Genomic DNA, 17,441 nt, shown 5'->3' with positions numbered 1-17,441 from the left:
TGCATAAAATGCTTTGTTGATGTCAGAAGGAAGACAGCAGTGACTCAAATAACCATTCAATACAACCAAGCACGCAGAAGAGCATCTCCTTGGGCTGAGTGCCACCCCTGTCAACTATGAATGTTTTTCAAACTTGAAAAGCAGACGACTGGAAATACGATGCCTGGTCTGGTGTGAGTTCTGTTACTATTTTGGTATGATCAGGTTTTTGACATAAACAGCATGAAAGCACGGCTCTATCGATTCAAAGGTTCAAGGTCACTTAGTACCAGCTTCGTATAGTTTAAATGCCGCAGCCTACCCGACCACAGGTGCAGCTCATGTCCATCCCTCTACAAGTACAGTCTACCCATCCTCTGATGGTGGCTTCAGCAAGAAAATGCACATTGCAAATGACAATGAGAATCAGTCAGCAGATCTCAATCTGATAAAGCACCTTTTGGATGTGGTGCAACCAAAGATCTGTATAATGGATGTGAAGCGGACAAATCTGCAGCAACTTATCAATACGGACCAAAATCTGTGAGGAATGTTTCCAGAGCCTTTTTGAACCTGCACCATAATTAAAGCAGTTCTGAAGGCAGAGAGAGTCCAGTAAGGTGTACCTGAAATGTCCAATAAGTGTTTTTAAGTCTATTTAAACTTTGACAAGTTACACAATAGACCAGTCTTTGAGGAACCCAATGTAAACAAAACACTTGTGACAATAAAAAAGCATTTTATTGGTAGTACAACCATTAGAGAAGGCTTTTCTTCAGCCATGTAAAACTGATTGAACATCAGTGATTTAAATTTGCTCTTAAATGCTGATGACAGCACCATTAGCTTTGCTTGTTACATGGCCCCCTCAAGTGGACAAAAGGATTCATTGCTTAGTGGTGTGGATGGAGCCTTTAATGGAAAGACAATCTTAAAAAACACACACACACAAAAGAACTAAATTTACATCACTGGATATGATCCATCTTTGAAATATCCATTTACTGTTTAATTTACTTTTATTTAAAAAAAAAAAAAAAGAAGACCAAGTTAAGTGTGTTATGTTTAGATTCTGAGTAAGCAATGCTTTACAAGCAAGTACAAGCAATGTGACAACAGTGGCGTAAAAAAGCAGAAATGTCAAGAAATGCAAATAACCCCAAAATCTGTCTTTTGTTTAGGTTTAAGGTTTGATTAACGTCCACTTATTAGACATAAGTGCTATAAATTCACTGCACCTCAGTGCTACATGGAAAGTGAAACTGCACAGTCCTGCTGAGGTGATCACCCTCTTTCACTCCATCAGTCCACATTGGCACAGTTACACAATTTCATGAAATTCAAAGACAAAGAACACTGGGTACTCACCCTTCATTACAAACAATACCTTATTTAATCAGGCTATTTAATATTAAAGAAATGAAAGCGCTTATTTAAAATCAAAATTTGTCTCCTAATTTAAAGGTTTCAAACTCATCATGTTCTCTGATAATGGGTCAAACTGAAAGAACATTGCATGTTTAATAAAGTGCAAATATTTTCTCCATACTGATGCAATCAAAAACACACCTGGCTGTTCACTGCTTTAACCTTCACAAAGGTATTATGATTTCACAACAAAGCTCAGATTGCGTGAACAATTTCAAAACACTTTGTCGTCTCTTCGCTTTCTTTGAAAGTGAATATTTTCTGTGCATTTTTCAAAGTCTGAGATAAAGCCTATCTGTGTGAACAGCAGATCTCCTGTCCATTCTTCTGACATCCTGCCTTAAGGGAACAGGGGTGTGCAACACAATAGTCCTGCAGAGGCCAGAGACATATTATTGCCATCCCACAGACCTGACAACCTCTCTTATGCCAGTCTCATCTGTGCCATATGTTGTTCCCACATGATTCAGTGGATAAAGTTGCCCATCTGATGCAATTTTAGCAGAAGGTTGTGCGTAATGTCGAATGTGGTGAAACTTATCCCCACGGCAACGGGCCCTTTCACCCAGTTCATGCTCAGGCCTTTGTACAGTCCGCGTATAACTCCCTCGTGAGTCACGATCTCACGCATGGTTCCCAGAATGGTGCTGTAGGACGAACCAGTAACTCCGGCTGTCTGCATGCGCCGACGTACCACATCCAGGGGGTACGAAGCCGACTGTCCAATCAGGCCTGCACAGGCACCGAATGCCAAGCGCTCATAAGGGTAAGGCTGGGATCGCTTTGTCTTCTCTGAATTGAGGAAAAACACCAACAGAGAAATGCATGAAAGAATTGATAAGTGAAAAAACAGATGTATGTTTTCCACTTTACTGATTTGAAACGAAAAATCCTCAATGGTCAGTACCTGAATGTAATTTTTTGAGGGTCTCGTAGGTAAAGAAAGTAATTCCTGCATATGGGATAACACCTAAAATAGTGGGGGTGAAGCCTCGGTAAAGTGTCCTGACACCCTCCTCCTGGGAGATCCGCACAAACACATGCATGATGTTACTGTACCTGTTGAAGGAAACACATGGCAGGCAAGACATCATTTACCAAGCTGACACAAACCTTTTTGTGTTGTGTGATACTGTAACATTCAGCAAACAATGAAGTGTGCTTCATCCATTCCACTGGGAAAGACATGGAGAGGTACACTTTTGCGTGTCATCACAATTGTTAGGTACTTACATTTCTCTGGCAGTCACTGCCATCCTGGCTCGTACCATGTCCAGTGGATAGGTAAGCATAGCAGCAGTCGTACCAGCCAGAGACCCAGCCAGGAAACGTGGATAAGGAGGCAGAGCTCTGAAACAACCAGGATAATAGTATATAGACAGAATGAGCAAACTAAAATCAAAGAAACACACTAATAATACTAGAGGCTCTTTGATGCTGTATTTCAGCGTCAGAAATTTTGACCTGACGATGGGTCGGATTTGACAAAACTCTATTAAGAGCTTCAAGATAGATTGCCAGTAATAAGAACCCAATAACAAACAAAGTGAGTGATTTATAGTGACATCTCTAGAATCCTCCTGCTAGCACAGCTAAAAACTAGACAGGCTTATAAACTGTAAATATAGTGTATGGATATAAATTGCTTACTCACTTGCCCTGGAAGCCATAGCAGCTCCCCAGCAGTCTTTTGTACTGTTCATGTGAGCAGAACTGGATGGCAGCATAGGGCATGACCCGCACCATGGTCGCAGAGTTTCCCCTCCACAGACTGAACAGCCCACCCTCTATGTATGTGGAGTAAATGACCCTGAAAGCCTCCTAGGTTAGAAACAAGGGTACAGTCTGGTCACGTTTTCCGCACCTAATCATCTTATCACGATCAGGATAACGACATTATATAGTCAAGCTAACCAAGCTTACGAAAATGTGTGCAACTTGAGAATAAGAACATATAGAATATTAGCGCTGCAGCAGTCTTCTAGCTAATGGTAGCATTCTTTATTACTGATGTATTTACTGCTTATAAATCAAAAAAATAACTGTTTCATCTGTAAAATACATTTGAGACGACGGTACCGCTTGGTCCTGAATGTACTAGAGACTAAGGCGATGTTTTAACATTATTTACTTTGCATGTTTTTGTGCTACCTAAATCAAAAATACTTCGCTGCTAATGTTTCAAAATGAAGAAAAGCAGGCGACTACTCCTATGCAAAAATCCACAACACTCCTTTGTTTGTTATTTGTATTTTCTTATCGTTACATTCATGAATTAACCTGCGTCAATCTGCAACTTATCAGTTCCTGACTCACTGATAGGACAGACGCCTGAACTCACCTTAGCTGAGAATCTCTTTGAGGACACTGTGAATAAACAACAGAGACACAGTGAACCTCAAGGTTAAAAAATATACACTCTCCCATAAGTTAAACATCTACTAAGAGGATTAGTAATTAGTCACGAACACTTAGCAAGAACTCTGGTACAAACAGAAAAACAGTGGCTGCATTTATGGTGACACCTAATACACAAAACAGAGGTTAAGTCGCTAACATGCCAACCTATATTCTTTCCATATTTGCCACATTGTCACACTTACCTTGGAAAATTATTTTGGTGCGATCCAGAGGTGCAATAACTGTTTTGGCGACAGCTCCGGCAAACGCACCACATAACAGGGATTCCAGAGCAGACCAGCTAGGCCTCATATCCTGTTTGAAAACATTTTGTTACCATAACTTCCCATTTCTTCAAAATATTACGCTGGCTTTTAATGGAGGACCAAAAAATGTTTCATTGTTTATCTGGGTTTATTTAGCTTTCTAATCCTCATGAACTGCATAAGAAACATCACATGTTTATTAGCACGTAGGCTCCCACGTTTATGCGACAGCAGAAATCCGCATTTTGGTTAGAGACAAAAATTTTACAGTTATGAAAGAATCACAAAAGGTAATAATTCACAAGACCAGGAGCTGTTTGTGTGTGCAAGACCGTGAAGTGAGTGGGACTGTTGAACTCAATAAACACTCCCAACTGATAAGAAGAGCATTTGAACTGAAGAACAAAGATGCTGCATTATTACTATGATGATTGCAGATTTAAGTGCTGTAATTTAACTTTAGCATATAAAATAAAAATCTGTTTTTCAGGTTCAGTATTTTAAAACAGTATTGTACTGGTGTTCAATAAGGAAACAAAAGCTTTAGGCCATTAAAAATCCACTATTACAGCAATCCTAACCATGTGAAACTACTGGAAATATGAATAATTATTCTGGTTACTCAATATTATCCACTCCATTGCTTTGTAAACAAAGACCAGCTTTGGATTATGTGGCAACTCTCTGCTATTTAAAGCACATAGCAGAAGACACTTGTCCTTCAGATGGTGTTATAAGGAAGACTGTACTAGATTGCACAATAACAACAGCACTTCCGTATAACTGAGCTGGATTTGAGAGAGTTGCAAGGCAGGCTTTGTTTCAGGTTTTATCATAATCATAAATGAATCTTTTGTTTATTTATTTATTTTCGCAGCTGGTGCCTTTAAAAAAAATGCTGCTGTAATGCTCATTACCTGATGTGACTGACTAATAGATGACAGGCAGGATGTGATGATCACAGACTGCAAAAATATTAGTTTGTATGCAGTTTTAAACGTGTTTATACACAGTCATTAGGCTTGATATGGACTCGTATTTTGACTCTTCTTCTGTAAACAAGACGACTCAAACTTTAAATGCCATCCCCACCCTGGCATGCTCAAACACGACTGTATAATCAATCACCTGTTTTCAAGTTTAAGGCATGAATAGAAACAAATGCTCACCTTTGCTTGGCTGGCTGGTGGCAAAGTCAACACAGTGGCCTGAGCCACTGGCAGCCTGTGCTGACGGTCCTGCAAACGATGGGCCATGTCTCCCCTTTAAGGGTTACCAAGAGCTGCCAAACACCCGACTGCTCATTCAATAAAGAAAACAAAACACTGCAGACAAAGAGAAATATAGAGAAATATGTCAAGGATATGACAGTTGAGTTCAACACTACACAGCCCCTTGTGTCGCAGTCCCTCTCTATATGTACTTGACGCGAGTACGTGCTTGCACGCACGCCCATGTTCTGCACAAACAGTCTGGCTTGTAAACAGAGTATTGCATTACCGAGGATCGATCCATCGCTATTCTCCATCACTGATCCAAGTAATACTAATCATCACACTTGCTGATTATTCTCTAAAACTGACCAAACAACTTATTGACCGCACCTCGAATCAAATGAATAAACTGCGCCTTATCCATACAAACAGTGCATAAACAAGCTTGTGTAACCTCTGTTCAGTTAAATCTATTTGCACGACGACTGATTATCTCATTTGTTACCTTCGTCTGTGTTCAAAAAGGACTCCGTGTTTGGAAATCTTCAACGTGATAAATCAGTCTGACCTGGTGTCTGATGCACACATGTGTTGTGTTCTCGCACAAACTTGGACCTTGAACACGCTTCGAGGTCTTTCTGCACGTCTTCTCACGATGTTGACGTTTCTAGAATACAGAAAATACACAAGTGTCAAGCAGCGCAAAGGGTGTTAATCCTTTAAAAATGACGTCTGGGTGAAAACTGCACTCGGAGCAGCACCCTGCTTCTACGCAGGAGATTATTTGGGCTTTTCAGCGTCTTATAGAAAAATTAGGACGGCTTATAACATTATTTTGACTACAATACCCAAGAGCTAATATAGGTGTTGTAGTAAAGTCTCGCGAGATTGGCCACAACATTGGGTTGCCAGGTTTTGCCAACATTTTTAATAGTCACTACATTTTTGTACATTGTGTACATTTTCTTTTCTTTCTTTTTTTGACGTTTAAATTCTGCTACAATCATTTTCTTCATCGCCTTTGTGTCCCGTTTAATTTAGTTTATTGGAAAAAAAATGTTTACATTCTTCAAGAATATTTGTTTGGATTGCTCAGTTTATCTGACTAACAGGCTCAAACATATAAAAAACTAAAATGGAAATGGGCTCAAATACTTACCACAACTCCAAATTGACTGATTAATTAAATAATTTGTCTACTGATCAGTTGATCCTCCCAGGAAACAACTTACCCCCTAAATAACTTGCTGCATGTCAACTTAGAAGAAATATTTTTTGTGAGTTCACATGGAAGCTTGGAATAGCTGTGTTTGATATGTAAAGCCATACTTTGTCAGGCACAGGGAAAGAAAACTTAATATATTGAATAAGAGTAATACATCACAAGTTACAGCCTGATATTGATATTTAAGCAACGGTGTCTGAAGTAAAATGCAATTAGATAAAGTATTTACTTCTAATAAACTCATCGTGATTTTAGTTAAACATAATTTAAAGTTTACTAAACAGTGTAAACGAAACAGGAGTAGTGAGCAGCTCTTTCTACATGGCCGAACCTGGCAACCCGCCAGTCTGGCCGTAGCGCTGAAAAACTTGTTGTTGTCTGGGAAAATGGCGTCAAACGTTGAGGCCCCGGAGCGCTGGTACCTCGCCCTTTTAGGCTTTGCGGAGCATTTCCGAACTTCCAGTCCGCCTAAAATACGACTCTGTGTGCACTGTCTACAGGCCGTGTTTCAGTTTAAGCCCCCGCAGAGGATCGAGGCTAGAACACATCTTCAGCTTGGCTCGGTTCTCTACCACCACACCAAGAACAGCGAGCTGGCCCGCAACCACTTGGAGAAAGCGGTGAGGGACGTTTGATCTGGGAAAGAGCGGGGATGCTGCGGAGAAGGGGACGGGTGTAGGCCGCAGGGAGCGAAAACGGTGAACGGCGGAAGTCTTTAAATCGCTGTTTATTCGGGAAGGTTTGATTCGTAAAGGGATGAAGAAATAACGTCAGTTCGTGTCTGATTTGATCAGCTGTTTGTTAGATAGCCATCCGAGTCTTAGACTTTCGCTCTTTCTTTGCTGTTAGCTTAAAAAGCTACTATCAGCGTTTAATGTTGTCAGAAACGACAGCAAATGCGACGCCGCCAACATTTTCTGTCTTTTGCTTTGCAGTGGTATATATCTCAGCAAGTTCCTCAGTTTGAAGATGTCAAGTTTGAAGCTGCCAGCATTTTGTCAGAACTCTTTTGCCAACAGGTAAGCCATTCTAATTCAAGGTAAGGTCATTATAATATTTGTTTGTTTTTTACTGCTTATTGTAGGACATTTTAATTTCTGTATTAAAAAAAACAGATATGCCTTGTGGTCTTTGTTATTGACTTTTAACTATTGATTCTGCAAATTGATTTTCAGAATTTGGTGGACTCTGCAAAACCCCTGCTGCGCAAAGCCATCCAGATTTCACAACAAACACCATACTGGCACTGCAGATTGTTGTTCCAGCTGGCGGTATGTATTAAGTACAATGAGTATCAATGTTTCCCCCTGGGGTATTACTTTACTCATGCGAGATATTTTAATAAGCAGGTATAATAGCGTTCTCTTAATATTAATAAACTTAATAAATCCAATATGAGAGCTTTTTGAACTATATTGGTTAGAGTCTAGAGTTTGTGTCTATAATAAAACAAACAAACAAAAAAAAAAAACGTCCCAGTAGATAACTGTGTTCCTTCATTGTTTTCATTTATTCATTGTTTATTAATTGTGTCTCTTAGCAACTTCATACACTGGAGAAAGACTTGGTGTCAGCATGTGACCTTTTGGGAGTTGGAGCTGAGTACGCCCGAGTGGTGGGCTCCGAATATACCAGGTAAATAGATGTACCTGTCTTCTGTTAATTGCATTTAAGGCTTTGAGCGGGTAGCTGGAGGTTTCTTAGGTCTCCTAAAAAGTTTAGTCATGAGAAAGTGGACTATGAAACTCTTGACAACACAGCTGACACAGTCCTACTTTGCCACAGACACTGGTGCGTAATAGAGGAAATGTCATACATGTTTGTCAGATTTTTATATTTAAACTCTGTGTTCGTGTTCAGTTTACTGTGATCATGTAAACAATATACAGGAGTTCATTTACCAAAGAAAAGGAAAAAATAGTGTTATGCAAAATAATGCCAAATACATTTCATAATCGCTTAACCTGTTCTGAGTCACGTCCATATTTGCTCAGACATAGAAACAGGTATTGTGTTAAGAGAAATAAAGTATTAGCGAAGGAAGGAAACAAAAATCAGATTGTCTGTCTTCCTAAACTCACCTGACTTGTTCTTGCTTTTCAGGGCATTGTTTCTCCTTAGTAAAGGAATGGTGAGTATTTTGTCATACTTCACTTTGTAGGGCTATAGAGTTGTAATACACACTATATTAAATAGTGCATACAATAACAGTTTGTTTTGTTGTCGTTTTGTTTCAGGGTTTATTTGTTTGTTTTTAACACAATACTAATGGCGTTACAGTGCAAGTTAAAATAAACAAAAAGCATTTTTGATTGTGTTAATATTGTCCAATCTTCTAGTTGCTGCTAATGGAGAGGAAGCTTGGGGAGGTGCATCCTCTTCTCACACTATGTGGAACTATAGTGGAAAACTGGCAGGGAAACCCAATCCAGAAGGAGTCTCTGAGGGTCTTCTTCCTTGTGCTACAGGTCACACACTACCTGGATGCTGGACAGGTAAGAGGAAAAGCAAAAACACTTGGAAAAACAAGGCTTGCTACTCTGCAATTATTCTGTTATCTGAATAAATGTGGAGGGAGCCATAACTTCAACTTTAGTGGTTATTAGGACATAAAAACTGTGTGTATCGAATCATCTGTTACATTTAATTAATTAGTTAATAAGGTTTAAAAGCTTGTTAAAGCCTTACTAAACGCTCGGTCCTGAATGCTGACATTATAAGTGTTTCTGTCTTATCCCACCAGAGCACTGGGATAAGATTTATTTAATGGTTACGGTAACAAAACTGAAACAAAACTCAACAAATGCCTGCCCATTGCACAGACTGCATGCATGGGTCAGTGCAATTGACAGTTGCAGTATTTACAGTTTCAGAGTCCTGCCAGAGATTTCTTTTGCAGATTATTTTTAAGCTTTGTAAGCTATGTTTCTCCTGTAACATCGGTAGGATTATGAAAGTTTTAATGGTCATGCATTCAAATGTTGATTTTAGTGGCATAGGTAGAGGTATATCTGTGTGCTAAATGCTACAAAGAGGTATGACAGATATTAATGAACATTTCCAGGTGAAGAGCGTGAAGCCTTGTTTGAAGCAGCTGCAGCAGTGTATCCAAACCATCTCCACACTCCATGATGATGAGATTCTGCCGAGCAACCCAGCTGACTTGTTCCACTGGCTGCCCAAGGAACACATGTGTGTCCTCGTATATTTGGTAATGGCGCGTTTCTTTCCATAACTTGAAATTCGCTTAAAGTTTTAACCTCAGCATGACTTTTAGAGGTTGGTTTCTTACTTTTAATGTATATAGTCCGTTTTGGTTGTCCTCCAGTTTATGACCTTGTTTACACTTGGCTTTAAGTGGCTGATGTGATGTGATTGCATCTTGGGGAGTCGCATCACAAATGGGTTTTAGAAAAGTGTAAATTACCACAAATATGCAATTTTTTTTAATATATATTCGCTTCATTTACTTAAACCATTTGGCAGAGTGGACTGGAACACATATAACCGTATTTTGTAGTATAAACACTATTAAGTCTCCAAAAAGGACATAAGGGGAAAATCTGTGATAAATGTGGGATCTAATGATCCTTATTTGTCTTGTTTCTGCACTCCTTTGAAAGTTGCAAAATTCTTTATTGTAAAAGTTTGATTACCAATAAATCTAGTCCTTGACCAGTGATAGCTAGACGTTAAAACTCCACAGGAAAAACTCCTAATGCGTCAGTGGAACACATGATAGCAAGAGGTTTAAATATTCTGTCTGCTTGTAGTCAGATAGCCTGAGATCGTTAACAGTCCAAGGTAAACATCTGCTGTAAAATGTTTTTCAACTGCTGACACAGATATTTCTAGCTGGTTTGCAGGTAATCTGTAGTTTTAATTTGCAGTGGAAACGCAACTACATTTAAAAATGTAGATATCAAAAGCGAAGAGCTGGAAAGCTTCTGGGACTATAGTTTGGGAAGAGGGAATTTGACTGTACTGTTAACTGTATTTTCTTTTCATTTTACAGGTGACAGTCATGCACTCCATGCAAGCAGGCTATCTGGAGAAAGCCCAGAAGTACACAGACAAAGCTCTTATGCAACTAGAGAAGCTAAAAAGTGAGTTAAAATATTCACACTGTTTATAAAACGAACAGAAAACACACCTGTACACTACACTACTACTTTTGTCAATTTTGTCCTTTGTGTCTTTTATGCTCCAGTGTTGGACTGCAGCCCTATCCTATCTACCTTTCAAGTCATTCTACTGGAACACATAATCATGTGCCGACTTGTCACAGGCCACAAGGCCACTGCATTACAAGAGGTATATTGTTTCTGTTTCTATGGCCAGTTATTGAGTTTTGTTTTCTATTTAAAGCATGCTATTATGCTTCCTTCCAACTTTTATCCCTGAACTCTTCTAGTGTATCTTTACAGAATTCACTGTTCAAAAGAACGTTTTTATTTTTTATCTTTAATTGGACCCTTGGTGCAGCCCCTCTGTGCGTCCTCTATATGAAGCAAGTCATTTGAAAACCACCTTTACTTAAGGCTGCTTTTCTTCTGATTAACTTCCCTGGAAACTGAGCATGTAGAGCAGCTTGACGACTTTTTGTATAAACACTGACATCATTATTTCAAATTTTGGCCATTCTTAACATGTGCATGCATCATTTTGACAGTATATGTGGCAGAAAACAAGAAAAGTATAATAGATTGACTTATGTGTTCTGTTAAAAAGCATATAGTTATGTCCAGTGCCTTTGGAATCTTATTTTTGTTGCAGGTTATATTTTAAAATAATTTGCATATCTCAATGGTCCTGTGAAAACGAAGTCTCTGTTCTGTCCCTCTAGATTTCACAGGTGTGTCAGCTGTGCCAACAGTCCCCCAGGTTATTCACCAACCATGCTGCTCAGCTTCACACACTATTGGTGAGCATTTTCAGCCAAAACCCTTTTTAAGTTGTCTAAACTCTGTGCTTAATGAACGTGTTACCAATACCATATAAGACAAAGGTTACAGAACACGGCTTCAAATTTAAGGAACTATAAAAATAACTTGCAAAAAAAAAAAAGAAAGAAAAAAGCTTTAGTCTTATTCCTGTTTTTTGGGTTGTTTTTTTTTTCTTCTTTTCAAATAATAAGTCTAAAAGATCTCATCTTCTGTCCTTCCCATATCACAGGGTCTGTACTGTATCTCAGTAAACTGTATGGATAATGCAGAAGCACAGTTTACTACAGCTTTGCGGGTGAGTATGTGACAATTTGTTTGTTTTGTTTTGTTTTTGGGAGGGGGGGCACTCTATATTCAGTTGCTGTAACAGTTCTCGCATCTTCTCATCTTATAAGAAGCATTTAGACTGAACATTTCTAGGGACTCCCTGCGGGTAGCTAGCTACAGGGCAGCTCCCGCGAGAACTACATAGCTTACAGGTCTCTGTTATTTATTCTATTTTTTCCCCCCTTAATGCACGTCCACCACCGATAGGAATGCTAATGCGACTTATTATCCAGTGGGTAGTTGACATAGCAACAGCTACAATAACAACAACAAGACAGAGGCCCTGAACATAGCTGTGTGCTTGTTGTTTGTCATGGGTTTGGTTATAATTACAGAGTTGGAAAGCAGATGTGTGGTTGAAAGCACTTAACATTAATGTAAAAAAAAAATTAAAGTACCTTTTCCTTCAAAAGTTTTTAGAATTGTGAAAAAGTTCCTCCATTTCAAACGCTTCAATGCTGTCTTGCAGCGACTTCTTTTCTCATCTAAATTATGTCCACATGTCTTCTTGTGTTTCAGCTCACCACACACCAGGAACTGTGGACATACATTGTAACCAACTTGGCCAGCGTCTACATAAGGGAAGGCAACCGACACCAGGAGGTCAGTTCATAATAATGAGTTGCGTCTTTTAATTACATTAGTGAAATGTAGTGGGCTGTGGGTTAATTCAATGCCTGGCTGAATAAATACTTTTGTCCTGTCCTCGTATACATGGTGTTGCCATTACATTCTCCGTCCACCAGGGAGCACTGATGAGTTAAATGTTCAAAGGAAAAATGTTCATTCAGCATAGTTAGAGCTACATTGTATCCCAGTTCGACCACATCTAGGAGATTAAAGTCATTTCAAAAATAAACATTATGGCTTTGAGGCAAAGGGGCAAAAAAAGATTTGTTATTCAATTTGTAATGCTTTTTTTTGTCTTTTTCTTAATTTCCTCAGCTGTACAGCCTTCTTGAGAGAATAAACCCAGACCATAACTTTCCCGTAAGGTAAGAGCCATGTTTTACGTTCAACACAAGAAAATACATGAAATGACAATATTAATTCAGACTCTGAAATATACACCCTTTGACTTTTCTCTTTTCATTCAGCTCCCACTGCCTCCGCGCTGCTGCCTTCTACATCAGGGGACTCCTGTCTTTCTTTCAGGGACGGTACAACGAGGCAAAGTATGGCACATTTTTTTTCATTTTTTTCAAGCATGCACACCCAAAAACACACCCTGCGCTGTTGCATAATTTTATTTCTTTGTCTTGAAGACGGTTCCTAAGAGAAACCTTGAAGATGTCTAATGCTGAGGATTTGAACAGACTGACGGCATGCTCCCTTGTTCTGCTGGGCCACATCTTCTACGTATTGGGCAACCACAGAGTAAGACTAAATACTTGGCAAATGGGGCTAATGCTCACACTAATGGCAACCTGATAGATCTGAAGAACATGGTCACTAAATAGAACGTTTATCTCATATTTTTAAATCAGAACAAAGTTAAAAAAAAAACAACTCGCCTGTCTAATCTTGCAGCTGGAGCCTCATTCGTTGAACTGTTTATACATTTTGCCCATAAAAGGAACAGAATGAACAGTGATACATTGTCTTGGTTTATGAAACTGCTCTCATATTCATCGCACTTAACCAAATTTGCATGGACCCGTGACAGCCCATAACATTAGTTTGTGGCTACTGAGGCATTTGCTGGTCGATACAGAAAAGCATAGTTCTGCTTGTTAGTTGACTCTCGGGCAAAGTAAAACAACTAACAGAGAAAGGCTGCAATATGCACATGAATATTTTAAAATGTGAAATAAATGATTCAGTAATTTCTGGCCATCTCTGCTAAATATGTTTAAAAGCTGGCTCTTCCTCTGCTGATGGTTGTAGCTACAACCGTTTTAACATTTGGTTTCTTTGTCATTTGTGAGCAGATTTCTTTGTCATTTTGTTGATTGGAGGGTCCTCATTACTCTTGTACAAATAAATGAACATTGTATTTTTAAACCTACCCTTTTTTTGCGTGCATGTCTTCAAATGAGGACTGGCTTTGCGGAAAATTTGCAGACATTTTCTAAATTTCTGTCTTTTCTGTAGGAAAGTAACAACATGGTTGTACCTGCAATGCAGCTGGCCAGCAAGATCCCAGACATGTCAGTTCAGCTCTGGTCTTCAGCACTGTTGAAAGGTAGAGAATGACCTTTTCCTGTTTCTCAGTAAAACATAATTTGTTATTTTAGAGCTGCACAGACAGTCTAATCTATGTAGACTACTTGGCAAAACATTTTTGAGTTTATCACAGTTTCTTACAATACAAGCTTTGTTTAAAGGTTTTGACCATGTGCTGTGCTTGCAGATTTGAACAAGGCTCTTGGGAACACCATGGATGCCCATGAAGCCGCCCAGATGCACCAGAACTTTTCCCAGCAGCTGCTACAGGACCACATCGCTGCCTGCAGCCTTCCTGAGCATAACCTCATCAGTGTACGTTAAAGCAACTTGGTGTCCTAGGTTTATTGTTATCACACTGTGTTATTAATATTTTATCAAATTTTTCTTGCACCAAAAAGAAAAGAAGCTCTAAATCAACAAGATTATGGCCTTAAAGGAAAATGACAAAGACCATAATAAAAATATTTGGTATTTACATCTGGTTAATTTGCTCAAGCTCAATATTTCTATTATTGTTCATCTGTTGGCCAGAAATAAAAAGAGCGTGCACAATGCATCTGTAAGCATCAGAACTTGGTCGTGATGTAACACGAGGGATGTGTTTACGCTCAGTCTGCAGAAATATGGCACGTAAACAGTAGGTTTGACTGAATTAGTTGAAAAGGTAAATCGGCGAGTCAGTGGACAAATCACAGATTACAGCTTTGAATTATTAGCTTGGTAAGCTTTGAATAGAAAAGGATCAAATGCATTAAGATCCACCAGTGAGAAACTGATTTGTGGTCTCAGTAAAACCAGTGCAGAACTGGTCAAGTGTTAGTGCTGATAATTAATGCATTTTAGTTAATACTGTTTAGACTCACTTGTTTACTAGCAATTGAGTCTAAACAGATGAGGAGAAGCTCGTATTGATCACATGGCTGACATAAATCTACATGTCTTTGCAGTGTTATGAGAGAGAGAGAGAGAGAGATGGAGACAGTTGCCTGACACAGTTTAAAGGTTCTTGTGTGGGAAATGCTACAAATAAGGCTGCAAGCGGTGTTGAACTATCAGGAAGCCAAAAATACCCATTACCATTTCCAAAATGGTATGCTAATGTTAGTTAACAATAGGCTTGTTGCTCGTTGTTTGAGTCATGATACCAACTAACTTGGAAGTTCTCAAATGTTAAATAAGAACTTAAGAACGCACAAATTTTGCTATTTTCGTCAAGCTGAGTCTGATCGCTGACCACTGCTCTGGTTAAAATTCAAACATTTTCGCCCGAGTCTGAGTCTTGATGTGTTGTAAAACATAAAATCACGCATTAGCTTCATTCCTTTTCAATAAATGTTACATTTAATTTTCAAGAAAAATATAATCTTTTGATGATGATTTGCTGAGGAGCTGTGCTATTCAGCCAGGGAAAACGCAGCGGATCTTTCAGTAAACACGATAGATGGATTTAGAGCTCTAGATAGATACAGGAAAAAGAAAAGTCTTTGAAATGATGTAATTCTTGTCCCTTTATTATATACTAAAATATTTCAAGAGATCTGTTTCAAAAACGTTTAAACGGTGACCTTGAATATGACGCATAATGACCTTTTTGAGGCTAGGCGCTTTGCTGTATGGCTGCATTAACGGTTTACTTCCATCTCTCTTTCAGTGGACTGATGGCCCCCCTCCTGTCCAGATCCAAGCCCAAAACGGTCCAACCACCAGCCTTGCAAGCCTGTTATAAGGAACCTCCTGTCTAACATGTGACTGTTGATACTAAATTATCACAAGCAGCAAATTGATCCCTTCCAACCCGCTATCCAGACCACTGTAGCTTAAAAGGATTTTAACAGATGAGAGTTTGGGCCTTCACTTTATCAGCTTCTGGAGATTTCTCCCTGATTGACTGCTATTATATTTTTTAATATTGTAGAAAAGTTACAACTGCAGTTGTACAGGTATTTCATGCTCTCTGTTGATTAAAGGAGTGAAGGACACATGGTAAAAGGCTTCTTTGCCCTTCACTACATTTGCCAGGACTCTTTTCCATTTGCTGGAAAAACAAGAGGAGAGATGTGGGCAGTAAAGAAATGTAGAAGAAATTAATTTATTCATCTTGCTATTTTTGTAACTGTTGGTAAATATTTTACATCTTGCCTTTTTTGTATGAATACTGTTTTGTTTGTTTTTTTTCTTGCATGAAAGTTACTGATGCAGATTCCTTGTATAATAGTTTTTGACCTGCTAACAATAAACTCTTGGTAGATAACTTTTTTGCACAAAATCCACAGTAGATAAAAATAGAAACCTTGTAATTTATTTTCACAGGATAATAATTTGAAAAAGTTTCCTTCTGAGAATTGACAGTATACATTGCTGCAGAATCCACTGTGCAGAAGATGCTTGGTCTGTTAACAAACAGTGTTTAAATACTTATGTGATTTGGTGGCCACTAGGTTTGCCACATGCAGTTAAAAAAAAAACACATTAAGCAATGTATTTTTGGAAGTTGCATAATATATAAATTCCTGTAGATGTATTACTTTTTACGAATCATGTTTTAACTTTTGGAGCCTTCAATAATCTTCAGATATCACAAAAAAAAGAATTTATTTTATTTTGTTCTATTTTAATTTGTCATGATAGTTCCACTAAGGGGTTTCTTTACAGTATGTTTGTATAGATTTGCCACTTGTTGAACCTTTTATTGTACAGTGACGTTTTATAAAGTCAATTTAGTAAAGTGTGATATGTATTATTTTAGCTAACCTGTGTAGGTATCTTGATGCTTGGTATTTAAAGCACTCTGTAAGGACACAGTTTAAGCTTGAGTACTTGCTATGTTCTATCCAGTTCCTATGTTTTTAATTCTTACATTGTTTTCAATAATTTTCCAATAAAAAATCTGATTGAAATTTTGCAACTGACTGTTTTACCTCACTTTGTAGACATTACATTCATTGACTTATGCTGCTAGAAGTGCTGGGTGTGCTAGAGTTAATTGTATTGAATGGTAATGCATTGTTCGCATATTTTATATGCTTTTTTTATATGCCACATACACCCAATCACCCACAATGTCAAAACCACTTCTCTAATTTTGTGTAGTTCCCCCTTGTGCAGCTTTGATAGTTACTTATGACACACTGGGATGTGAGCGTAATTTCTCTGGGGTGTCCTCTGGATGTTGGCAGTAAATTCTCTGGGTCATCCTTGGTTTGGGCTCATCAGTTGGCTCCTCAGTCAACTACTCAATCCACGCCTTGGACTTGTTTTATTCTTCCTTAAAACTTTCCTAAATACTTTTTGCAGTGTGCTGGGTTTATGGTGAGGGTGCTTGCTCTACAGCAATGTTTAGGGTGCAAGGTTTCAAAGTAACATCCACATGACATGCCATGTAATAAATGCTTTCCCAGAACAATAATTTGTCAGTGTTACCTATAGTGTGTTGTAGTGGTAAGAGTTGGTGTTAGTCTGTTTTATTACTAACCCTTAGATGGTGCTA

At 38.6% G+C, this 17,441-nt stretch overlaps 2 protein-coding genes across 3 annotated transcripts; one reads left to right on the top strand and one right to left on the bottom strand.

Moving 5' to 3' along the window:
- Nucleotides 1–720: 720 nt before the first annotated feature.
- LOC102776412 (mitochondrial coenzyme A transporter SLC25A42-like) lies at nucleotides 721–6,131 on the bottom strand. Of its 2 annotated transcripts, XM_006800385.3 has the most exons (8): nucleotides 5,793–6,131; nucleotides 5,243–5,398; nucleotides 4,011–4,122; nucleotides 3,749–3,774; nucleotides 3,062–3,228; nucleotides 2,641–2,757; nucleotides 2,315–2,466; nucleotides 721–2,199 (listed from the first exon to the last, which is right to left on the bottom strand). In XM_006800385.3, exons 2-8 carry the CDS (start codon nucleotides 5,327–5,329, stop codon nucleotides 1,874–1,876), a joined length of 987 nt encoding a protein of 328 aa, XP_006800448.1. In that variant the 5' UTR covers nucleotides 5,330–5,398; nucleotides 5,793–6,131; the 3' UTR covers nucleotides 721–1,873. The 2 variants fall into 2 exon arrangements, with proteins under 2 accessions (XP_006800448.1, XP_035767798.1); XM_035911905.2 differs by lacking the exon at nucleotides 5,793–6,131 and having other exon boundaries at nucleotides 5,243–5,785.
- A 727-nt stretch (nucleotides 6,132–6,858) lies between these two features.
- On the top strand, nucleotides 6,859–16,854 carry LOC102776706 (MAU2 chromatid cohesion factor homolog). Its single transcript, XM_006800386.3, has 18 exons — nucleotides 6,859–7,132; nucleotides 7,448–7,531; nucleotides 7,688–7,783; nucleotides 8,053–8,147; nucleotides 8,616–8,643; nucleotides 8,852–9,007; nucleotides 9,577–9,723; nucleotides 10,528–10,618; nucleotides 10,723–10,826; nucleotides 11,359–11,436; nucleotides 11,688–11,753; nucleotides 12,305–12,388; nucleotides 12,731–12,780; nucleotides 12,883–12,960; nucleotides 13,051–13,162; nucleotides 13,880–13,970; nucleotides 14,139–14,266; nucleotides 15,606–16,854. The coding sequence occupies exons 1-18, from the start codon at nucleotides 6,899–6,901 to the stop codon at nucleotides 15,678–15,680; spliced, it is 1,797 nt and encodes a 598-aa protein (XP_006800449.1). The 5' UTR covers nucleotides 6,859–6,898; the 3' UTR covers nucleotides 15,681–16,854.
- Nucleotides 16,855–17,441: the final 587 nt, after the last annotated feature.

The sequence above is a fragment of the Neolamprologus brichardi genome, chromosome 23 (genome assembly GCF_056152115.1).
Source record: "Neolamprologus brichardi isolate AB-2024 chromosome 23, ASM5615211v1, whole genome shotgun sequence".
NCBI lineage: Eukaryota > Metazoa > Chordata > Actinopteri > Cichliformes > Cichlidae > Neolamprologus > Neolamprologus brichardi.
Note: the sequence above shows the minus strand (reverse complement) of the source record. Positions and strands in the feature narration are given on the sequence as shown.

Bases quoted from the DNA above. Each gene is read 5' to 3' on its own strand.
- LOC102776706 (XM_006800386.3), top strand. From the start codon at position 6,899: ATGGCGTCAAACGTTGAGGCCCCGGAGCGCTGGTACCTCGCCCTTTTA. The intron at 9,008-9,576 runs GTAAGAGGAAAA...GAACATTTCCAG, and splicing joins ACTACCTGGATGCTGGACAG to GTGAAGAGCGTGAAGCCTTG. The intron at 11,754-12,304 runs GTGAGTATGTGA...CTTGTGTTTCAG, and splicing joins AGTTTACTACAGCTTTGCGG to CTCACCACACACCAGGAACT.
- LOC102776412 (XM_006800385.3), bottom strand. From the start codon at position 5,329: ATGGCCCATCGTTTGCAGGACCGTCAGCACAGGCTGCCAGTGGCTCAG. The intron at 4,123-5,242 runs GTGAGCATTTGT...GTTTTCAAACAG, and splicing joins CACCAGCCAGCCAAGCAAAG to GATATGAGGCCTAGCTGGTC. The intron at 3,229-3,748 runs GTGAGTTCAGGC...TTTCTAACCTAG, and splicing joins CAAAGAGATTCTCAGCTAAG to GAGGCTTTCAGGGTCATTTA.